This window comes from Mytilus galloprovincialis, chromosome 7, assembly GCF_965363235.1.
Source record: "Mytilus galloprovincialis chromosome 7, xbMytGall1.hap1.1, whole genome shotgun sequence".
Taxonomy (NCBI): Eukaryota; Metazoa; Mollusca; class Bivalvia; order Mytilida; family Mytilidae; genus Mytilus; species Mytilus galloprovincialis.
In genome coordinates this window covers 10,244,473-10,269,974 of record NC_134844.1, presented here as the reverse complement: position 1 = coordinate 10,269,974, position 25,502 = coordinate 10,244,473, and the positions used below count along the sequence as shown (strand labels likewise).

The following is a 25,502-nucleotide window of genomic DNA, read 5'->3' as shown; positions in this document are numbered from 1 at the left end:
CAGAAAATCATACTAAATTAAATAAGATGAAATACTTAAAACTAGCATACGTGATCAGCGTCTAGTGTAATCCCGTTGTCAATTTCATTCCAAACTGTATGTATACCAACAGTATCACCTAACGCCCACTCATAAAAGTAAACAACACTTTGAGCCTCTGCATGGTCATCAATATCAGGGTCAAACATCTTCTCAAATGTAACTATAAGCTGAATAAAAACAATTATAAATTCTATTCAGCAAAAAAACAATATGATATTTAACATTTGTTTGAAAAAAAAACAATTAATTTGAATACTATTATTCACAGTGTAGATACTATTTGGTACGCTATCCGGAAGTCGCGATTTTCGAAGCGAGAACTTTTTAGATCGCATTTGAAATTTGGTGGATATACTGAATTAAACGGTAAGTTGATCATCTGTACATTGCTTAATGATTAATTCAGCTGACATCGGTATTCTCAAATGGTTAAGAATTAAATTTAGCACATTCATTATTCGTATATTTGCCTTAATCAATATATTTTCAAGTGCATCACTAAGGAAAATCAGTCGGTGAACCTAAAAACAATAGGTTTACCCTCTAAGTGTACAAATTAACGTAAACACCAGACTTAATCAACTAAATGAAGTATATTTCAAGTGGTGGTAAAAATCCAGATCTTTGAAGCCAGAAATACGAAAATTACACTTGTTTGAATTCCTCACTGTACGATCAGTTTCGCTTGTATATTTTGAAACTGTATGATCAGTCTTTGATTCACTGCATTCTAGTGGTGATTTCAAAGTTATTTACGATACATTAGAAGGTGGCATTTTTCTACATAACACAAATATATTTCAATAAATTCACATCCTAAAAACTTATGAAACATGTTTAGCTTAATAGGGTGTACTCGACTTACTACATTAAGTATAAGGATGTTTAAATTTTGTTAAAATAAGAGGAAGGTTTGTTGTGTGTATAAGTTTCAGAACTGTCCTCCGTTATACTTAAAATTGTACAAACACACAGATTTAATTGTTATATAAAAATGCATGTATTTGCACACATTCGAGGCCGTACTGTAACCTTTAATTGATCACAGTTCCTTCACTTTGTTTTGGAAGTAGAGCTGTCTCTTGACACCCAATTGTACACCACTTTGTAAAGCGGGGGTTTATAGTGATAATGACGTTCGTCTTTCCGTTCGTTCGTTGGACCGGTACAATATGTTTCGCCGGTTTTGTAAGCACATCTCCTCATAAACTACTTAATATACAATGGGGTTTCCAGCCATTTTTAAATGGAGAGATGGTCCAACCCAGGAGAAAAGGGGATTCCAAACATATGTTCCCATACAAATGCATTGATAGTTAAAAAAAGGTTTCAAACCGCCGGATCCCCTTTTTTTGGATCCGTCACTGATATGACTATTAATTAATCTTTCTCGGATTCCTTATCATAAATGATAATGACTGTATTGTGCACCGTGTATTTCGAATTTTAGTAAACATCTGTTAAGGGGTTTCTTTATATACGATACGGACTTTGCATTATATGGGCACCCATCAGATATTTCCAACACCTCCTAAACCAATTATTAAAGTCTTCTGAAAATGCTTCAATTTTAATCAATTAAAGCATTATGCACCTTCTATTTCGAAATTTTGGTGAAAATATTTTTTATGTTTCTTTATCTAAAATACAATTATTTTGCAGTCTACAGAAATCATCAGAACTATATTTATATTGCCTGATGAAAGATATTACACGTTATAGTTCCCTGGACAGTTCATAATATCACATAGACACGTACATACCTTCAAATTGCCGTTGTTTATTTTTCTTCAAAATCACGACTGGTCATACAGTCAAAAAATTGAAATCGCTTCTATAATACAGTCAGTTGTAGACTGATCGTACTGTAATTTATTTTGGGATTCTCAAGGAAATATATTTTTTATGGGAAATACGAATATTCTACTTAAATACGAAAAGAATATTGAAACAGTATATATTAAACTGTAAACTGATGCAAATATTTGCAATAAAAGATTATTTGCTTTGTACTACGAGAGCAAAATTGTCCATCGGTTTTACTTTTTTCTATCAAGTTGGTATGATGCACACGTATATTTTATGTTCTAGTGCATGTTTTTGTTACAGTTACACATATTTATGATGCTATACATACCTTGAAGATGTTCAATCACTTTATATATATAGGTGTAAACAAATGATGAGAAAAGTCACCGTAGGCAAAACCGTCCTGTTAGCCAGTTGGAAATCATCGCTTCGAAAATCGCGACTTCTGGATAGCATACAGAATAGTATCTACACTGTGTTATACGTTTTAGTAAAAATGTATGATGCAATAACATCTATAATAAAATTTATCAATTCTACAAATGTTAAATGCATTTCGTCTCAAAATCTGTGATCTTCTGCTTTTCATGAACAACCGAGGTGTAACTATAAAATCTATTAGGAACGGCTGCTAGTTTACCTTTATTGTCCATATTGTCTAATGTGTAGTTAATATTGGGTGCAAATTAATACGATTTAGTAGAATAGAGTGTCCAAATAATCAATCAGGTGTTATATATATCTGTAAACTGTAAAGTTCGTACAAATTCATCTGAATTCTTTTTACCTGATGCTTAATTGAATCTTCCATCTGTACAATGATATCCCCTGTTGACGGAGGTCTCGAAGTTATGGTAACACCTGTGCCATACACCGGTGGAAAGCATATATCCTCACTACAAAATTTTAAAACTGCTCGGTAGGATTTTCCTGGTTTTAGGTCTAACTCAGTTAATGTTTCATGTCGATGTCTTCCGACATATGTATATGGTTGAAATGCCATCCACACATCTAAAACAAATACATATTCGTAGAGGATCCTCTTTTACAAATCTTCCTGTCAACTTGTTCCGATTATACTGACTTGTTAACTTAATTCTAGTGATTTAATACAGATGTTTGGAACATATTCCATAAATTTAGGTAGGAGTATAAACAGAGTAAGTATCTCAATCTTTGCTAGCTACATTCGTCACACTTTTGGAAAGTCACATATATTTAAGAATGAATATTCGTTTTCTTTTTTGTAATTTAATGGTTTTGGTTAAGACGAATCTAGAAACCAGCTTTGGACGTATTATATTGACATAGAGTTTATTTCATTACTATGAATTTTTGTACATTTTGCGTACAATTACAAGCAAATGCTTTATAAATGTGTCAAACTTACCACCAACAAGTCTTTCTTCTAATCTAACAAAGGCATCCCTCACATAGTCATTGTACACCGCCGGTATAGTCCAATACACGTTTAGGGTTGATGTGGATGTTTGGAAGGCAATATCTTCTTTACATTTAGGTCGAGTGTCCTATAAGTTAAATGATATTTGATAGTCATCAACTGACAGGGTAAATTGACATATCTTTTGTAACGTATTTTAAAGTAATAAATCTATAAATGATATTTGGAATCTTAACACCTATACTGATGCAGTTCGTGATAGTTTTTACGGAAATGCTTATAATTACTCATTTGGAACAAATGTTTGTTCCGAAAGTGCTGTAAATCCACATGTAGAATTATCATTCTATCTGATGAGTCTTTGATCTAACTCCTTTATATTATTTGCATAATAGAGAAGCAGCGAATACCAATTGTAACCGGTTCGATCTTTAAAGTATTGGTTTGAGCAAGCAATGAATTTAACTGACTGAAAGTAATCAGAACGAACATAGATAAATGCATGCTCAAAAAAGAGATGCCATATATAATTCATACACAACCCTAAAATTTACTTCCTCTTGCATTTTAGACAGTCTGTACCTGCGTAAAGCAGAACAAACTCTATAAAATTGCCAATATGTCTTTAATTCATAATCATTGTTTACAATATTACACATTAATATAGTCATTATTTACAATACTTATTATGTATGATCAACTATGTGATTAATATACAATGAACCTTAACCATTTATATTGATGAGTTTATGCTAATAAAATATTTGTATATATATTTATATTTATTTATCATTACAAAAATATTTTTAATGATAAAGCATACCTGGCTATGATGACTGTTATTAAGGTCTGGTGCATCTAGCAAATATAGAATTAATAAATGGAATATACATGTCACTTTGAAGACACATCGTCAAATAAAATTAAAAAAACCCAAATTGAATCGCTCTGGTTTGTTTGTATATAAATATTAATTAATAGATTAAAAAGAATTTTACTATTTATGAAAATATAAATAAATATGACGATATTATAATATACATGCTGCATAGACGCTATAAATACAAATGCACTAGTATTGAAGTATTAAATTCTAGAAAAAATCTTCTCGCGAGCCGTACCCGCATATCTGAAATAAACGCAGATGAAATCGCAAAACTAATACAATGTTTGAGGGTACCGACGGAATTTTGATAAACCATTTGTCAAAAATATTTTTCAAGTCAGTACTGAACCATTTATTTATTAATTATTTAGATTTGGTGTTTTTCTAAACTCATGAAATATTTACCAGTACAATTGATGCCATCCCAAACATTAATTCCAGTTAAATTTTGATTGATATCGAGGACTCTGATACCATCTGAACTAACTTTAACGCTTCCCCCTCTAGTGCGTGCTTCTAGGGTAACATAATACATCTGCAACACAAAACATAATTACCTAGTCCCATCTGAACATGCAAACTTTAGTGCATATTAACAGGTGAGTTGCTTATGTTCATATGAACCTGCATAGCAATGTGGACGTTACAGTTTATCAGCTGTGACATATTTCAGTTGTTTGATATTTGTGAAAAGTATTTAAATTTGCAATAATCATTTGTTTTCATTATTGTTTGAAATTTTGTTATATATATATATGATGTTGGTGGTCAATTAGTTATTATTTCATGTACATATACGATAGTTTGCTAACTCTCATCTTTTTGAGGCAGGTGCGTTCAACACAGATCTTAAATGACTAGAATTGTCAATTTTACTATTGCAGATAGTTGGTTCTTTCTGGACACTCTAGTTTCTCAATCAATAAAAACTGGCCTCCAGAATAAAGCCATGATTGTTGAAAGTGGCCTTAACACTACAATCAATCACGTAATCTGTTTGACATTGATTAAATCTTTTACTGAACTCTTGATTACTTCATAACATCATAGTTGAAATATCATTGTTTCCATGCATACAGTATAGTGATTTTATAGTAGATATACCTGAAACGGTATCAAAGTTAGACCTTTAAAAGAAAAAGATGGTGACTCCGTAAAAGCTGTCATTGCTGAAACGTCACACATTTTCGGGAGTGTCCCAACACAACCACTGAAATTAACACTTTCGTGGGGATGCGCAAAGCCGGTCCATGATACAGCTAATGATGTCTTATCCGTACTAAAATCAATATCTTCGATATCCTAAAAGGAAAATATTTGTAAATGAAATGCATAATTTACAATGAAAAACAAATAACGATATGTTATACTAATGGATTTATTAACTGATATCGATATATTTAAAAACGAATGTATAACATAATTTTAACAAGAAGAACAATGTATTAATCGGCCTTCATTTGAGGTCTACTGTTCTGTGTTGGCTATTGTTAAAGGGTTAACAGTAATCTATAGTTGGTCACATTCTTGATTGTGTGGTCTCGTTGGGTAACTGTGTTTTTTTTTGGTAAATCATACATCACATCTTTTAATTTCATTACATACTAGTACAATTTCATTAAGGTGATTCATCTACATAGAACGAAATAAATCATAAACTGAAAAATGTCGTTATCGATCTGATACCGACATCTTAACAGACTGACAAGGAGATGTTTCTTTCTGTAACTGAAACTGAAGTACTGACTAAATAACTGCAGCAGATAAACAAAAAGTAAATGAAATACAAGATAGAGTCAGTTGAGAATGATTTGAAATGACAAATCAAAATCGATATATTCGATAGCAACAACTAACACTGATAAACAACGCCAAACTAAAAGTATCGATATCTGATTGAAATCGTTAAAATAGTTGATATCAAAGTAGTTGAATGCAGAATTAATAAATGGAATCTTAAAGTAAAAGCTATCTATATTGTAACTTTAGAGGTGGTTCAGTTATGAATAAGGTGACAATTGATATCATTACGATATCGTCATTATTATTCATTAAAAAAGTGACTACAACTTGTCTTTGGCATACCTCTAATTATTATTAAAGACAGAATCGTTATATACGAGAAAAAAAAAATGAAAATGTCATAGTCTATGTATTTTTAACGGCAATCTTTTTAAAGAAGGATATAATTAACTCGTGGTTTATTTTATCCTAAATTAAAACAAATGAGTGGATATATACTTCATTGACCATACCAAAATTATAATATGCAATGCAATACGGCAACTGCTATTGAACTGTTAGTGCATGTACATGTTTCCGTTTCAGAAATAATAACCATATAAAAATTATATTTCATAAGACCAGGTAACAAACTGGGAAGGTAATAAATGTACAGCTGCAACTGTCGTGTAATACCTTATTAGCCTGTGCCGATTGATTAAGCATCATAGGGACATCAATAACTATTCCTTTGGCTGGTAGCTGCACATCATGAGTATAAGTGACAGATGTCTTCATCACTGAAAGTCCTGCTAAGTTTGTAGCTTTAATAGTAAAGTAGTAGTTATGGTGACCGTGAAGTGACCATTTAAGACTTGATACAGGTAAAGCAGTACATGTGGCTGGTATCGTGCGTTTACACTTTCCTGTGAACAGCAAGTCTCTGAAGTGTTGAATGTCGTATGTATTTGGTCTGTGACCTGTAATACAAACATGCCATTCAGTTGTGTCAATGTGTCATTGTAAAATTAAGATTTACTGATAGAAGGATAAAAATCCCTATTTTTACATGGAGTTAAAAATCGTTAAATATTTCAAGCTTCCTTTGTTATTGCCATATGGTAGGCAGCAATTTATTTATTAATTTGATTTCTATTTATTATCTACTGTTAATTGTGCGTCCTACATTCTATATATACCTTTTCTTAACCAGAGTCTGTAATTCAGTTACTATCGTTTGTTGCAGTAAATTATACATGTTTGTTTTCGTTTTTATTGTTTTGAACATACATTCTGAAAATGACTTTTTTCCCTCAAGACAATTAATAAAATAAATTCTTCACATTACCCATTTTCTTTCTCAATTTCAATTTTATCTTCATTATACTTGAAAAGATTATATTTACCAACTGCATACTGGAAGTGCATCGGATACGGATCATTAGGATCCTCAAAAGCATTCGTTGTCCAATTAGCAATTAAGAATTCATCCTTTAAGTTTACGTCTATTTTTACACCAGAAAACTGTGGTTTAGTTGTATCAACAATAAACGGTCCGATACTCTAAAACGACAAGACGGTCACAAATTGAAATGTGCACGTGTTCTCATTTAACTTTTGTTAATAATAAATGTAATAAACATTTCGTTTTGATTTCTCAAAGCTAGTTTTCTACCTGACTTGTTATGTTGATTTATTTGAAAAATGATTTAAGATATCGGTAAATGAAAATTTTGATTCGGGATTATTTATCATCTGTCACATTCACTTCATCGAAAAACTGTGTGAATTATAAAACTAATTAAACATGAATAATAAGAACCGAGTAGCAACAAAAAGAATATGAATGATTAGTACTGAGGAGCTACTTCAACAGTTACTATACTAATTTATGTATCATGGTCATTTTGCATAGTTTCTTCTGTTACTTATTCTGAGGCAGGACTAGGACTTCTTTTAAAATGAGTTTTACTGTACGTTTTGCTATGTGTTTGTTTATTCTGCATTGGCTAGAGGTATATGGAGTAAGGTTGAGATCTCACAAAAATGTTTTTTTATCGCGCCTCAAGTTTGCGCCTTTCCCAAGTCAGAAGCCGCTGACCTTTGTTATTCATGTACGTTTTTTTTTTTATCTTAAAGAAATAAGAAGATATGGAATGAGTGACAATGAGACAACTCCCCGTCAATTAGCTGATTTATATGTTTCAGATTTTAGTGTGACCACATTTCACTGAGCATATTTTTGTTAAGGGGCCACCTGAAGCCCACCTCCGGTTGTAGAATATTCTCGCTGTGTTAAAAACCCATCGGTGGCCTTGGGTAGTTTTTGCTCTTTGGTTGGGTTGTTGTCTCTTTGGTATATTCTCTATTTCAATTCTATTTTACAAAGGAATTACCTGTAACCCCTCGACTGCTGCTTTGCTGATGGACTTTATGATAACGAAAAATTCCTTTCCATCAGGAACATCTGGGTGATTAAGTCGGAAACGGAAATGATGTTTGGTTGATCGAAATGGAACTATATCGGGGGCACTGCTACTTGCTGTCGACGACAACCCAATTTCGTAATCGTGCATCAATGCATCGCCAATATCCGATCTCCAGGACATTTTTAACTAAAAAAAGAAGTTGAAATATAATTTCCAGTAGAGATTTTTTATAGTTTAAGAAGAATAATTGTCATTGGTGCTTATAGTAGTAACTTTATAGTTACATGACCATATAACCGATTTTGACTTACTTTTTAATAGGAGTATTTGCGAGTACTTGTAGATTAGTACTATGTGGTTGATGTTATATTTGAAAGTTGTGTTTGTGCTTATTATCGATATTAATGTTGAATGTAATTGGGTTCTTTGATGTTTTAAGGTAAAGAGGATTAAAGTCCATACACGGTTATGGGCAGGTTTAATGATCGTCCACATGAAACACAACACATTCTTTATAAATGTAAATGTACAATGTGGTAGTCGTTGTCTGTAATCTGCAATAAATGCTTTTTCGAATAATTTTCTGAGCGTAAATAATATTTTTTTTTATTGTTTTATATTAACAAAGACCGGATTTTGTTTATTGTTGAAGGTCGTTGGAAATCTTGAAATGTCACAACATTGAAGTTTGATGCATTATTGTCAAATTGGTAGTCGCTCGAATTCTTTTTATATTTGAATCTAAATATACCGATACCCAAAAATAAGCTAGCACGCAAGACCTCGGATTAGTCGTTATCAGTACTGCCTACATTCAAACATCTGAAAAGCCATTCAATTTCTGAGCTAAAAAGACAACCGCAATGCTCATCAGGCTTTCTGTTTGTGCATATGGATTAATCTTAATGTTTTGAGCAATTATTACGAGCAGAAAATGTATAGAAAATGACTTTATCAATGCAGCTTTATGTTGAACGGGAGATGCTTCTTAGGCTTGATATATCATCGTGGACTGAACTTACACCAGCCGTTACAGTGTACCAGTGATTGTAAAAGAGACATCATTCCACAATTCGGCATAAACAATACACAATTTCTCCCATTTGGCAGTGCTGTGAATATTAAAAAGGGACCTCCGTATGGCTGAGTGTACGCAAATTTGTCCTTTAAAATAGGAATGTTGACTATGAGGTGGGAGATTATAACGCCCTTTATATGTTTACAAAACTTTCCAACAAGGATCAAAGAGATCATAAGTGGCATGTCGTAAGAGAAAATAAGTGATTTATTGTTGTATTTTTTTAATTTTTTTTTTCGAAATTTGCATAACTTCGTGTCTATCTTGAATATACCATACCTGGAATATTTGTCACCGGAAATATTTAATAAACAAACGACAGTTAATCAATAACATGAAACTATTTTTCAGGATAAAAAAATCCCTTACAGTTTTCTTTAAAGCACAATTGCATAAGACATTTTCAGAAATGTCTATTACAAAGTGCGTGAGTTTAAAAGGTGTCTTTTTAATCGTCCAATCATACATTCTTATCTAAATTATTTCTAATAACAAGCTTGATAAATATTGTCCTAGACAATAAGGTTTATAATGCTGACAGAACGGTTTGTAATTTTATTGAATTTTATAATGTTAAGGATTATTAGTATTGTTATACATGTAGTCATGGTACCTGGGATTCTTTTCTGACAGCAGCCAATATGTGAAGATTATTTATAACACCACACAATTTTTCTTCATTTTGTTTTACAGGTTTTCCAAGAGGAAATACGGTTATATTTTCTGCACTGGATACCCTATAAAACACATAAGAAGTATGGTCATCACAATGGTCTAGTTCTGAGGTAATTCAACGTATAATAACTTCAAGACATGTTCGATTCATTATAATACGTTATTTTGATTGGCTTACAGCAGTCTCGCATCATTCTGAAATTAACCTTCATTTTTACACGAGTTTCCACAATAAAGTGCACAGGTTAATAAAAGAAAAACTTGATAGAAATCCTATTAAAACAATCATGTAATTACATTTATGAGCATTGAATGCTTCTTTTAGTAATTTGATGGAATTGAAAAGCGTTGACCGCCCGCACGTTTTTAGAATACAATGCTTACGCATTCTCGGTCAAATCTTTCACACTCCAATAAATTAACTGCGTCAAACACCTAAGCTAAAAACTTGAGCTTGAAGTTTTGAGGTAAGAATATGTTTTGTTAAATATATTTTCCTTAGTATACAAGTTCAGACGTACTTGCAACTAGAACTAATGTTTTCGATCCGATGGCGCCGTAGAATGTTATCCAATAACCACACTGTGCCATTGTTGTCACGTAACAATCTGGATCTAGTGCTGGCACCTTCCAATACAAAATCTTTGACGGATGGTACGGTTGGCATGATGATAACTCCATCGGAGCAGACAACTTTGGAGCTCTCTTTTGCCCTGTTGACAGCTACTACTGATACAAAATATGTCCCCTCTACTGGAGCCTCAAATGAAGCAAATGCATTGTAAGTTTCTGTGGTCTGAAAAAACATTCATCACATTTCATGATTTCAAATCATATTATAGATATTAACTGTATCATGAAATGTTCTTTACAGAACAATAACACTTTACAGATGAAAATAAAACTTGATCATTGTTTTATTTTCAGAAAAAAAAATATCTATTCTTTTAATCAAAATAAATATCCACTTATTTTTACACGTTGACTTGGTTATTGTTTTCTTTGTTTATGAATTACCAAAGCATTATCAAAGCTATGAATCAAATACACATTTAAATTCTTAGGTCTCCATATTGCCTTTAATAATAATAAAAAAACACCATACCATATTGTAAATATGTATACTTGTGTAATAATGATAATGCCTTTCCTTATGATTAAGGAACGCGCGTTCACGAATACTTCACACGAAGGAAAAGCTGGTGTTCTTTTATTTATTCCCCATACGAAGAAACATTTCATGAAATTTGACAAGAGCTACAGTGTAGCTATATATAGTGACAAAAAACAATTGTGAAAAAAGCTTGTGGTTAATTTTTGACAAGGAAAGCTGACGCCGCACAATTTATGTGAAGGATAAACACAACATTTCGCGAGGTTTACTTTGATTCAAAAAGGATTTTAACCAAACGAGAAACACAAACTCCTCATTTTAATTGGATATCGCTTGATTCACTATTAACAATGCTATGACACTTGTTTAATTACAAGTTGGCATTTCATTTGTGTTATTTTAAGACATGTCGGTGGCACTCACGAACATTCTAAGCTACAATATGCCCTGGCGGTAGCTAAATACTAAACAGTTCAAAATAGGGAACAAACTGTAAGATTTATAGCTATTTAAATACGCTACAAAAAAAATTACTAGTAGTTAATCTGATGTATATTATTTAACCTCGTTGCTGTTTTTGAATTCAAGACTTGTCATACAATGGTCACTGAAGATGTATTGGTAGAATTCCACACCGCTCTCTCTGTCAAAGAATCCTTCCCAGTGAGCATCAACATGTAAATCTTGTTGGTAGTCCAATTCAGGGTCACCTCTAATACCGTCATGTACATATCCTTCGTGTGGAGGGGAGACATCTATTGTTATCTACAAAAGTATAAATCTATTATACATGTGTTTATTTAAATAAAACAAATCTCGCGTTTTAAATTTGTTAAAAAAAAATCTAAAACGAACTGTTTAGCGATCTTATGCTACAACATGAGACCCTTGTCCACCTGGTATTTCTTAATAATCAGAACAAATCAAACTTTTTTTTTCAAGACAAGATGGAACGACTGAATAGTCATACCATATATGTGCAGGGAATGGGAAAATATGTTTGTCAAAAATCTATCAGACTATTTTATCGAAATAATTAATATAAATATGTTTTCCGTATGTAGTGAATATGTCTGTAAGTTGTAGGAAAGAAAAAAAATCTGTTGTATAAATATGAGTTATGCCCTTTTCAACGGATTTTTATAGTTTGTCCTTTTGTTTTACTGTAACATTAATGCACCAGTTAGAGATAGGTTTTGGTATAATAAAACATACCTGACCCCTTCGCATTCTCCATGGGCCTGTCCCAAGTCGGGAGCCTGTTGTGGTTAATTTCTGTTTTTTATTTCTGTTTCTGTTTAGATTGTAGTTTGCTCTTTTGTTATGCCGTTGCATCATTGCACCAGGTTGGAGAGGGTTTGCGCCTTCAAACATGTTTATGTTAGCAACACTCTGTAGATGCCAGTCCAAGTCAGGAGTCCAAATTGTTGTTCGGAAATTGTTATATAAAATGTTAGGCCTTTAGTTTCCTCGATTGAATTGTGTCACTCTACTATACGATAAGGAGTTTTCTCTTCATTGAAGGCCTATACATTCTTACATTCACTTAATTTGAACGTTAGTGGGGAATTATCTTAGCAATCATACCACAACTCCTTATTTTTATATCAATATTTTTGTACAATATATAAACTCATCATAGATACCAGGACTAAATTTTGTATATACGCCAGACGCGCGTTTTGTCTACAAAAGACTCATCAGTGACGCTCGAATAAAAAAAAAGTTAAAAATGCCAAATAAAGTACGAAGTTGAAGAGCATTGAGGACCAAAATTCCTAAAAGTTTTGCCAAATACAGCTAAAGTAATCTATGCCTGAGGTAGAACAGCCTTAGTATTTCAAAAATTCACAATTTTTTAAACAGTTAAATTTATAATGTCGTATTTGATGGATACCTTTTTCAGAGATGTCGTCTTCAGCAATGCGTTATTAATAACTGTGATTTCTATGAAATAGTCAGAATCATGGACTCCTTTGTCTTTGCCTACTACAAGTCCGGCTTCGCGTCCCTTTTCTGTGATTTCAGGCTTGACAACGAAATGCTTATGATAACAACCATGAAACATGGTACAATAGCATGATGGTCCTCGTGGTTCGTTTTCATACATCTGTTCACATTCTGTCAAATTCTGCAAAATTAATGATTGAAACATTATGTAATTACAGTCTTATCGAACTTGATTTGAGATCAGTCAGATGTTTAGATTTAAAATACATAAACCGAATTTAATTTGTGTTAATACAAAATATCAAAGATACACACAAAAGCTATCTCCCCGATTTTTGGTTGTGTTCGAGATGCTTTTAAGATTTTCCATGTAATGTTTCGAGACTTTTATGAATCTAATCTTTTTCCTTGAAGTGGCGGTGGGTAATCGTTTTTCATTGGGTTCGAGATGCTGTGTCGTAAGAATTTCAGCGTAGTTTTTCGAGACTTTTTTGCGTCTTATCTTTTTCCTTGCAGTGTCGATTGGTGTCGATACCTTTTCAAGAAATGTGTTTTGAATGTTCCCTTGGTATTTTCTACTTCTTTCTTAGTTTGTGAAATGATACCATAGGGAATGCCTTTGTAAATACATCGATCTTTAAATCAAGTCCATCTTTAAAAAAACAAATTTTAATGATCTTGATCTATCAAATCGTTACTTACAGTAAGAAATAGTCACCAAAAGTTGATCATGTAAAGGCCAATATAACGTATGATAAAGTACATGTATATGAGTTTTCTCCCATGGTAATATGTCCAGCCGATTGCGTATAAAACGTCATTTTGAGTACAATTGTTCATTACATGCGGCATATAATTTTTTATTACATGTGTTAATGATATTAACGGATGTATTTTTTTCCTGCAAAGTTGTTAAATAATTATTGTATTGAAATGAATGTGTTGTATTCACCTGTGCCATTCCTTGTGCATGAAGCTGGGCTTTTCCGTGAATGATATTATTTCCAGTGTATTTGTCAAACAACTTCCATTCGACCTGATTCAAACCACTATCGTAATCCATACCGTCCCATTCAATTCTAGAAAAAAATATATTACATTTAAAAATCATATTGATACACGTTTTTATTCGCACAATCCAACCAATGAATTTTTATTTTTAGTTTTTACTACGTTTGTACTTAGACTGATTCAAATGTGGAGCAATGCAATGCAAATATCATTATACTGTTTTAAATGCTAAGTATGTAAATATGATAAGATGTTTATAAGTAAAAGTTACCACAATAATGAAGACCAGTAAGGAGATAACCCAAGGCCAAAGCCTTAAGGTCAAAAACTATAAATGTCTTATATAAACCTACGTCATTTTCTTAAAATCCTCCACACTGTGAACAGATATATTTACGCGATCACCACGAGAAAGCCAAAGTCGTTCAATGATTGGAGCACTTGTGTCTTTATAAACGGTGATGTGTTCTTCTACAAATTGGTTCAAAATATCGTAAGCCCTGACCGTCACATCAAGCCTGTTCCCATCGCTCCACGGGACAGATATATATCCTTTCTGAGATACAACGTTTGATGTTGGTGTAAAGTTTTGGTGAGCAGTTAGTGAAGGACCAAATACTTCATACTTGACATCAAATCTGACAATTCCTGCAAAATCATAATTATCAAAGAATAAAAGTATAATGACGCCATATTATGTCCCAAGTCTAGAGCCTGTGATTCAGTAAGTGTCGTTTGTTGGTGTATACCATATTTGTTTGTCGTTCATAATTTTGTAGGCCGTCACTGTTTTTGTTTGAATTGTTTTATATTTGTCAAGTTTGTCTTTTGTAGCGGACTATGCGGTATAGGTTTTACTCATGGTTGAATGCCATACAGTGACCTATAGTTATTAACTTCTATGTAACTTGGTCTCTTGTGGATAGTTGCCTTATTGGCAATCATACGGCACATTCTTATTTTCATACACGGTTTAATATATAGATACTTTAAACAAATGTTCACTTTACATATATTGTCAAAAATTTCCCCAAAAAAGAAACATTGTCGTAAAAATATTTTTCAGATTTTTAAGTTATAGACGATCTATGCGATAATGTCGTTGCATATATTAAGGACTATATCGACGCTCAGTCAAAAATCTGTTTTATATTAATACTGATACCAGACTTTATGGTTTGATATATAAAAGATAAAGTACTTAGCTGATTTTTCATAGTGTAATATTGCAAGGTTTAATTACGGCATTAATATTGTTTATAGACAAATCAAGTATACATGTATTTAATCGTGCCTTAATTGATATAAGAAGATATTGCATAACTGCCAATGATACAACTCTCCATCCAAGACACAATTAGGAAAAGTAAAATCACTTTGGTCAAAGTAAGGTCTTCAACACGGAGCCTTGGCTCACACCTAAGTGGCTAACAGTAAGCTTAGTCTTATATTTAGTGCTAAATGAATGTCTACATTTAATATCATATTTTTTTTAATTCTGTTTTAAAAATGCATTGTATTATTTTTTCTTTATATCATTTTATATAAGTTCAAAAATGTTTTTTAAGGTCGAATTACAGTTTATTGGCTGCTTCAACTTTTGATATTATTTTTCATACACTTTGGCTTATTGAACTTTAATTGAAAGTCGAAAAAATAATGCATTTATGTCTTTCATATTCTGATAATAACTAAATAATTGGTATGATTGTCATGAGATAACTCTTCACAAAGGACCAAATGATTCAGAAATTAACAACTATAGGTCACCGTACGGCCTTCAACTTTTTTGAAGTTGAAATATTTTTGATACATACATTTCTGTTTGGTTGCTGTACATGAACATATATCATAGACGGACTTAAACTTGCAAGTACTTACCGTGGGCATTTGGAATGGCATCTTTGGTTCTTTTGCCGAAGTGGTCATCGTATTCATCTTTTATGTGATCCAATCCTTCTACTTTGCTCAACCATGACTGCTCTTTATGTCTTTTATTTATAAATCGATCTAACCAAGTAACTTGTAATATTTTGTCATTTACCGAGATCCAAGTATGGTTAGTGCTCATAGATGATTGGTGCACAATAGTTCTCTTACCAGATTTAACTTCGACCTTTGAGAGATTGTCATAGAATATAATACACCTGGTGGATTCATAGTTTGTAGCTTTGTCGTATACAGTTATAATAGCCGAGTACACTCCCGGGGAAGTCAGTTGTATCAAAGCCTACAATAAATACAATATGTCGTCTTTCTTTAATTTGTACAATACATTATTTCTAACCGATTATTAAATGCATCAAGACCGTAACAGATACCAGGCACAATTATCTGACACTCAATCCAGAAAAGTCAATCCCATGTTTATCATCAACGAATGGCCGATTGCTCTATACCTGCCATATAACATCAGCGCAACGGAAAACCGTTGTTATGTCTTTCAACAAAGTAAAGGTCAAGTGTCTGATCTAGCTTGAGTCTATTCCGATTTGCGATGTTCAGTAAGACTACTATAGCCATGGCCCAAAATAACAAGATTAAATATAGCATATACACATAAAACTGTTTACTTGACCAATTAAATCGAAATAGAAGCATTGCAACACTTACTTTTGGTTCAGTAGAAGAAATGTCCTTCTTCTCAAGAGTTGGCTTTAAATCCTGAACTAGTCTATCTCCAGATTTTAACAATTCGTAGATTTCGTAATCGTAGTGATGAACTCCAGCCAGGTCATCTGTCCAACCAGACCAGACCAATGTGACATTCGTCTGCAAGAAATGTTTTATTTTTATTTCATGCATTTTATTTCAACTTAATTTTATTTTAGACATTATTTACATGCAAAACTAAAAAACTTTATAGCTTTATAGGCAATTCATTCATGAAATGGACGTACATATGTCGTCTTTACAATAAAATCAAATTTAAAAAAAAAATCAGAAATGTCAAATATACTTATTTTATCACTCCTTTAATTGCATATTACTGCATCATAATATTGATAAACAATTTTATGAGTTAAATTTTAACATCGAACAAAACACGCATCAGCTATATTAAGACATATGATACTGTATAAATTGGAGAAAAAAACCGCTTTATATGCAATGCCTTAGCTTTTACTTAATTTTGTCAAAAAGATGTGTGTAAAATTATTTTTTTTAATACGTCAATTTCAACATATTCAAACTTAAATCGAGAGAAACACAGCTTCTATAAGGGGATATATTTGTTTATCTGAATTTACTATCCTATATTTCATTTATCGACATGATTATTTATGTATGTGCCTGTCCCAAGTCAGGAGCATGTAATTCAGTGGTTGTCGTTTGTTTATGTGTTACATATTTGTTTTTTCGTTCATTTTTTTTTATATAAATAAGGCCGTTAGTTTTACATTGTCTTATCGGGGCCTTTTACAGCTGATTATGCGGTATGGCTCATTAGGCTCATTGTTGAAGGCCGTACGGTGACCTATAATTGTTAATGTCTGTGTCATTTTGGTCTCTTGTGGATAGTTGTCTCATTGGCAATCATATCACATCTTCTTTTTTTTTTTATATGAATAAGACTATATTCAAGAGGGCGAACGAATGTTTTTACATTTCAGTTTTAAGGACCAATTAATTTCTCTTATCTTACCCTATCTTTTTACTTACCGAGTCTGTTACATCATTGTATGATTTCACCGGTGGTTCAACACAACTGCTATTCTCAACGGAACATGGATGATAAGGTTCGATCAAATCCCATTGGAAAATATAGTCAATCGAATGAACTTTTCCATTGATTGGGACGGTTTTATTTTCCATTCTTTGGATTTTGCTTTCTCTATCGATATATTTTAAATGCCCACCACTTATTACAGTCCAAGTAAAAATTAATCTACAACATGTATAAGAAAATCTAAAGTATGTACTGAGTTAGGGACTGTTCAATATTTATCAGATGGTTGGGCCGGTGCAAAATAGGGCGGGGCAAGCACTTTTTTTGTGAAAATATTTGGATGGGCAAGAACGTTTTTTTTTAAATATTTAGTGGATGGGCCAGAACATATTTTATAGGAAAAATTTTGCTATCAATTTTATCGGTGTGTAGTAAATTTCTTTAGCGGGCACTCAAAACATGTCTCAACAAACTGGTAGCTTGTTTCATTTCTGTCAATTTTAAGAATTTAATTAAGGAATAAAAAAGCTAGAATTTTCTGTTCGACTATCTTTTAAATTATTTTGACCTTATAGAATACCAAGTTGTTTAATAATGTGGTGTTTTGCTGTTAAATTTATGGATTTAATTTATAATAGATAAGAAAAAAAGCTCAAATTTTTAGTTAAGGCTAAATTCAGATAGTCAACTATAAAAATTTTTATAACTTTTTCATACCAACTTGGATTTTCATAAAACTCTACAGCTATCTCATTTATATATTGATCTTATAAAAAACCAGGTTGTTTGATAGCTAGTTGTATTGCTGTTAAATTTATTGATTTAATTAATAGGAAAGAAAAAAAAAAACTCAAATTTTTATGTTAGGCTAAATTCAGAGTTTAGTGTTTTGCTGTTAAATTTATGGATTTAATTTATAATAGGTAAGAAAAAAAAGCTCAAATTTTTAGTTAGTGCTAAATTCAGATAGTCACCTTTAAATTTTTTAATAACTTTTTCAGATCAACTTGGATTTCCATAAAACTCAACAGCTATCTCAATTATATATTGATCTTACAGAAAGTCAGTTCGTTATTTGGTGTTACAATTGCTGACATTTTTATGGATTTTATAAATAGGCAAAAAAAAAAAACTAAAATTTTAAGTTTAAGCTGAATCTATATAGTTATCTTTAAGTTTTTTTATAACTTTTTTAAATCAACATTGATTTTAATAAAACTCTACAACAATCTCATTTATTTATTGATCTTACAGAATGCCAGGTTGATTGGTAGTTTGGTGTATTGCTGCCATTCTTACGGATTTAATAAAAAGGTTTTAAAAAAAGCTCATATTTTCAGTTTAGACTAAATCCAGAGAGTCATTTTTTAATTTTTTTACAACTTTTTCAAATCAACATGGATTTTCATAAAACTTTGCAGCTATTTCATTTATATATTGATGTTATAGAATGCCAAGTTGTTTGCAAGTTTGGTATGTTGCTGTCATTCTTATGGGTTTAATAAAAAGGTTAAAGAAAAAGCTCAAATTTTCAGTTTTAGGTTATTTCAAGATAGCCATCTTTTATTTTTTTCATAACTTTTTCAAATCAACTTGCATTTTCATAAAACTCTACTGCTATATCATTTTTATATTGATCTTACTGAAATCCAGGCTGTTAAGTACTTTGTTTTTTCTGTTATTTTTATGGATTTAGTTTATAGGTTAAAAAAAGCTACAATTTTAAGTTTAGACTAAATTCAGATCGTCACCTTTAAATTTTTTTATAACTTTTTCAAATCAACTCAGATTTTCATATAACTGTACAGATATCTCATTTATATATTGATCTTACAGAATGCCAAGTTGTTTGATAGTTAAGTTTTAGGCGAAAAAGGCTGCATCAAAGTCAAAACATGTCTGCCTATATTTGCTTAAAAAGACCATAATTTCTTTTTTGAAAAGTAGAATTAATAAAGGGACATTGGTATTTGAACTATAAACATGCTCTGTTATTAAGACAATAAATAGTAATTCAGCATATGATAATATGTTAACTAGTCCAAAAGTTATTGTCCCTTAATTTAAATTATTTCCTTTATTTTAAATCAATATTGTATTTGAGGCTGCACATATAAAATTAAATCTGTACATGTATATTCATACTGGTTTTAAAAAACAATAAAATGTATGGTTCTGATAGACACATAAATATATACATATATATGGAATGAACAAGCCCATTTTAAATTTTGTATTTACACCAAAGTCTATTCTTTGATTTCAAGACATAAAAATTAATTTTTTTAAAATAGAAAAAGAACCTAAATCATTTTTGATGGTCTTATAGTTTTAGAGGAGCAAGGACTTTTTTTTATAGATTATTTTAGATGGGCAAGGACTTTTTTTAAGAATTTAAAAGGATGGTTATTAACTTTTTTTAATGAAATAATATGAAGAATGCACAGGCCCGACCATCTGGTAAATATTGAACGGTCTCTTCAATAGGTATTGTTTAAAATCTGGATTATGTATGCATTATGCAATGTAAACGTATGAAAAATTATTTCAATAACTGAACGATCAAAGTTGACCAAAAGGGAATAGCAACATCCATGTAATAATATTCAAACGCCACAAAGAAGAAACAGAAACAAAAATTAGTATGCTTTCATTTTATATTGTAACTATTTGACTGGCTAATACGAAATAACGTGTCATTTGTAATTTTGGATGTTGTTGTTTTTTTCAATTGACAAGAGACGTGAATAACCTAGACAAATTGGTCCTGCGTATAAAAGACTTCCAGTATTACCAGGTAATTAAACCTGGTCGTATCTAAAGGCATACGAGTTAATTCTCTATAAAGTAGACGTCATGTAGTGTCAGATGAACACTTGTTTGTAATATATTGTGAAAATAAGAGTGAATCCTACGTCTACATGCAACAAACATGCTAAATTCATATTTTGATTTGCATATCATTAACTCGAGTATAATAAAAATGAAGAAATTTTATAGAGACATCAATATATTTTTAATCTATGGAAAAACAAAGGTTTTAGAATTACCTATGGGCATGTCTAAATTCCCATGTAGAAATATCCTGTATATTTGGTTTGGCACATTTTTGGTTGAATACTGGAACGTTTGCGTTTATTTTACAGGAATAATTGAAGCTGTGTTCGAAATGACTTCCCTCTAAAACAAAAATGGTACATAAAGTAGTTGTAATTACTATGTTTAACGCTTGTAATGAGTGTAATGTAGACGAGATGTTTTGTATGACGTACTAATTATGCTATTTGACGAATTTTAATATACAGGCAACTGTCGATAGTACCAACTGACTATTAAACTAAGAATACTTCAAAAGTAGGTTATAATATTTTAAATGCAATAAGTCTTTTTCGGAAATCCCGAATCATCTGTGTTTGGTTTTTACAACCCATAAATAAAGGCAATAGTAGTATACCGCTTATCAGAAGTCATAAATCGATTGAAAGAAAACAATCCGGGTTAGAATCTAAAACTAAGGTAAACACATCAACTATAAGAGGAAAACAACGAAACAACAGAAACACTAAAGTCCAACAAAATGACAATGCAACACACACAGAAGAGAACTATAAGATAACAACTGCGATTTTTTCTGACTTGGTTCAGGACATTTTAAGAAAAAATGGTGGGTTTAACCTGGTTTTGCGGCTAGCCAAATTTCGCGCTTTCATGACAATAATGATTACACAACATGGCAGGACTACAGTGCAAATAAATGCATGATGGTAAAAACCGAATTTGTATTTCCATGAACAACATGTGGAGCAGGATACGTTTACTAGTCCAGTGCACCTGATATCACCCACGATTTTTTTTTGTGGTTCATTTGCCCAGGTTTGATTGGTTAAAGCTATGGTTATATAACCAATGCCGCGACGTTATTTTCATTTTGGGGTACGAACAATGAAATTACCAATAGAACTTTTGAGATTCTGAAAAGCCATATCCAACTTAGAACTTTTAAATTCTATGCAGAATATCAATGATAGTTTTCAATCCTGTTATCTATTTTCAGTGAGTTTATGTGTATGATTGTTGCACTTCGTCGGACGATGTGTCAGGGATACAATTGGAACTTCTGTTAGGGGGATCGCGGGTCTAAATCAACTTTTTTTTCTATTATAGGATTTTGCTATTTTTTTTCTATGATTTAATTTTATCTTATACCTAATAAAAATATGAAATGAAACTATGGGGTCATGGTTCATTTAAGGTCACAATCTGCATCCGAAAGTATCATACATTTTTGTTAATGTTCTTTTTTTCTGTTGAACTAATAGGAGAAATATTGGTAATTTCAAAATAAAAAAAAAACTAAATTACAGAAACCGCTTAAATTTTACAATTACATGTACTTAATTTATATATCGCTTGTTTGAAAACAATCATAAAAAATATAGGTCACCGATGATTTAAAAAAGATATTTCAATTTAAACGTCAAAAATGACATTTTTGCAACAAAGGGAAATAATTTGGAGCTTTTTCAATGAAATAAACATTTAAAAAATCATCTTGGGCCAAACCGAATCGATTTGATTGGTTGATTTTTGTACAATATCATAAAGTAATAACTAATAGTATAATAAATAAATTTTGTAATGAAAAAATAAATGTTTGATTTTTGCAGAAATCTTGAATGACAAAGTCAAGATTAACACTAAACGGGCTTCGGTTGTCAAATTCAGGTTCACCGATTCGACTCAAACTCTCGATCATGTTTGATTCAGAACTTACTAAATGTATATCGAATTACGTGTATCAGTTCTTAGATTTCTCTACAATTAAGAAGAGCAGGTGAAATGCTCGAAAAATTGGAATGTCCGGTGAATAAATCAAAAGCTAGACGAAATTGACCTTAGAAAGCTTGACAAATTAATATATCACCATCCTCTGATGGTCATAATTTTATATAGTCGAGAAAAAAACGTTCTTCATACGTGCAATAATTGAATTATGACCAAGAATAAAATGACCGAATTTAAAGCAGAGTTGACAAAAATACCTTTATAATGTTTCAACTGCATAGATGCATGGACCACACCATACTTAAAATCTATTACGAAGTGTTTTTCGCCTTTAGGATCATAGTCTGGAGGCTTGCCTAAATCAGGAAACTTAAAACTGATCTCTATGTCTATTTCTTTCCAGTTAACATGGTTTGTCCAACGGATGGGTTGCGGACCTGGCTGGTTTGGGTCGATTGGTGTCGTTATGATCTTGTTTGTGTCTGTGTCTCTCAGTTTAGCTTCGGCATATGAGGTATTTACATCAGCAATTACTGAAAAGTATACATGATTGTATTTTAAAAATCAATTGCAAACAATTTGAATTCAAACCACGATATATGATTATCTTTGACTTATAATGGTTTACTTTTAGTTTTTACACATTGTGTCTTGAATGAAGAGTCGTCTCATTGGAACTCATACCACATATGCGAAGTTCTTATGATTAAGCAAAACTTTGTGTAAAACATGCATTGATTTTCACCTGATTATTCTAGGCTATGAATACAAATAATAATATAAATAAAACTAAATTTATTTTCTACATCAAAAAGAAAAAACTTACTGTTTTCACAATGTTGCCCACTAAATCCATGCCAGCAGTTACAGTTAGAAGCAAGATCAGCTGTACAATTACCAGGAAAACAGCGAGTACTATCGGATCTCCACGAACAAGCCTCTGTTCAAAATAAACATAAAAATACTTTTGTTATTTAAAAATACAAATACATATGGCTGAAGTACATACCGCATTAACAAACTATAACATTATGTTCCCTTTATATTGATGGGATACGCAGCAGCTTTGCAAATTGGAAAGATTATCTGTTTTATTTGATCTGTTTTTTTTTAATTATTAGCACATATCTTTTCTTCACCCTAATGTACGAAATCTTGAGTGTTAGTAAGTACTGTTATATACTATTTAAGGACATTTGAAGCCGACACAATTATATGTTTTTATTTCCATTGCAATAATTGATTTGTGTGTATCTTGTCTTCACGGAAAACCTTCGAATGAAACAAGTTTGGTATATTCTCTATTTAAATTTTTTAGAACAAAGTAAATTATATCTATTCATACTTTCACAAGTTTTCTTGGTAGACAATGGATGTGGTGTATACGCTCTCCAAAAAGACATGTCCTTTATTTCTCCTTCACAATATTCACAGTGGTTATCTTCTGGTTTTGTACAGCGTCTGTGATTGCAGTGCGATATTTTAGGACAAACTAAATCGGAGCAAAATAAAAAGGAATTTATCACATTTGCTTTATTCTATACAATAAAATATAAATGCTAGCAGATGCTTCAATATTAGTGTGGACACGAGGAGGAGTAACATCAACATATGACTCAATAAAATATGGTAATAATTTCCCTCAAAACTCAGTTTTAGTCATATCTATATATTTTAATATCCCCATAACCATCAAGCTCCAATTTTGTATGCTTGAATTTCCTATCGTATGAACCATTTATAATTTCGAAAGAATCGATGTCGTTCCCTTATGAAACAACTTGCCCAATGTTTAGAGGCACTGGTACATTGTATAACGCATTGTGATTAAAAGTCCACATCACCAGCCATGACAGCCTTTGATGTGTATTTACCAACTCCAATAAAAACAAAATGACTTATTCCATATGCCTTTTACCGCAAATATGTTTAGGGAATATTAAACGTTATGTTTTTCCCTAACTAGACTTTCATTTTCACTGTCTTTTATGAAAACGATTGCAATTATAAATTTGTTTCGAAAATAGACGTTTATTAAAACATTACAATTCTTCTCGACAGCAAATGCTAGTACAAGTAAATTTTGATATTTATTTTTATATATATTTCATCTTGATTTTCCAGTCGTGGTTTGAACAACACACTTTACAAGTTTATCACAGACAACAATTATGGTTATCTGTCTTATTACCTACGACAAAAATAGTAGACTTGTTCATGCTTTTCGAAACTTTAGTGTGTAGTTTCCCGTGTAAAACTGATATATTTAAATCAAGGAAAGGACAGTTATAATGGTTTACATTTGATTTATTAAAGTGAGTTTAATATTATGTATGTTTATTTACTATACGACTCTCTGTAATGCGCACGGACTTGAATGTAGATGAATTTTAGATGTCATTCTTAAGAACGTCCGCGTAGTACAATGTATTTACAGCAGACCACCGCCACCACCATATTGGTACATTCTGTAGCTACTTTGTTGGCCGGTACAAGTTTCGTGTTTTTTTTAGCTCACCTGGCCCGAAGGGCCACGTGAGCCTTTCTCATCACTTTGTGTCCGTCGTCCGTCGTCGTCGTCGTCTGTTAACTTTTACAAAAATCTTCTCCGCTGAAACTACTGGGACAAATTTAATCAAACTTGGCCACAATCATTATTGGGGTATCTCGTTTAAAAAATGTGTCCGATGACCCGGCCAACCAACCAAGATGGCCGCCATGGCTAAAAATAGAACATAGGGGTAAAATGCAGTTTTTGGCTTATAACTCAAAAACCAAAGCATTTAGAGCAAATCTGAACGGAGTGAAATTGTTAATCAGGTCATGATCTATCTGCCCTGAAATTTTCAGATATTGGACAACCTGTTGTTGGGTTGCTGCCCCTGAATTGGTAATTATAAGGAAATTTTGCTGTTTTTGTTATTATCAT

At 31.8% G+C, this 25,502-nt stretch overlaps 1 protein-coding gene and 3 long non-coding RNA genes across 4 annotated transcripts; all 4 read right to left on the bottom strand.

Annotated features, from left to right (window-relative positions):
- Positions 1 to 41: 41 nt before the first annotated feature.
- On the bottom strand, positions 42 to 10,101 carry LOC143084126 (uncharacterized). The gene is made up of 10 exons (XM_076260534.1): positions 9,982 to 10,101; positions 8,258 to 8,476; positions 7,268 to 7,424; positions 6,558 to 6,841; positions 5,244 to 5,441; positions 4,545 to 4,674; positions 4,077 to 4,111; positions 3,242 to 3,380; positions 2,639 to 2,862; positions 42 to 209 (listed from the first exon to the last, which is right to left on the bottom strand). The coding sequence occupies exons 2-10, from the start codon at positions 8,468 to 8,470 to the stop codon at positions 42 to 44; spliced, it is 1,548 nt and encodes a 515-aa protein (XP_076116649.1). The 5' UTR covers positions 8,471 to 8,476; positions 9,982 to 10,101.
- A 2,996-nt stretch (positions 10,102 to 13,097) lies between these two features.
- Positions 13,098 to 14,636, bottom strand: LOC143084393 (uncharacterized). Its single transcript, XR_012981052.1, has 3 exons — positions 14,472 to 14,636; positions 14,060 to 14,186; positions 13,098 to 13,288 (listed from the first exon to the last, which is right to left on the bottom strand). It is a non-coding gene; the product is annotated as an uncharacterized LOC143084393 (long non-coding RNA).
- Positions 14,637 to 14,638: 2 nt separating this feature from the next.
- On the bottom strand, positions 14,639 to 16,868 carry LOC143084392 (uncharacterized). Its single transcript, XR_012981051.1, has 3 exons — positions 16,732 to 16,868; positions 16,000 to 16,348; positions 14,639 to 14,766 (listed from the first exon to the last, which is right to left on the bottom strand). It is a non-coding gene; the product is annotated as an uncharacterized LOC143084392 (long non-coding RNA).
- Positions 16,869 to 17,787: 919 nt separating this feature from the next.
- Positions 17,788 to 23,473, bottom strand: LOC143084391 (uncharacterized). Its single transcript, XR_012981050.1, has 4 exons — positions 23,400 to 23,473; positions 22,831 to 23,106; positions 20,839 to 20,968; positions 17,788 to 18,007 (listed from the first exon to the last, which is right to left on the bottom strand). It is a non-coding gene; the product is annotated as an uncharacterized LOC143084391 (long non-coding RNA).
- Positions 23,474 to 25,502: the final 2,029 nt, after the last annotated feature.

What these genes read in the sequence shown, in the direction of transcription:
- LOC143084126 (XM_076260534.1), bottom strand. Translation starts at nt 8,470, where the DNA reads ATGTCCTGGAGATCGGATATTGGCGATGCATTGATGCACGATTACGAA. An exon ending in TAACTTTGATACCGTTTCAG is followed by an intron (nt 4,675 to 5,243) that starts GTATATCTACTA and finishes TTTGTGTTGCAG; the next exon opens with ATGTATTATGTTACCCTAGA. An exon ending in AGAAGAAAGACTTGTTGGTG is followed by an intron (nt 2,863 to 3,241) that starts GTAAGTTTGACA and finishes TATTTGTTTTAG; the next exon opens with ATGTGTGGATGGCATTTCAA.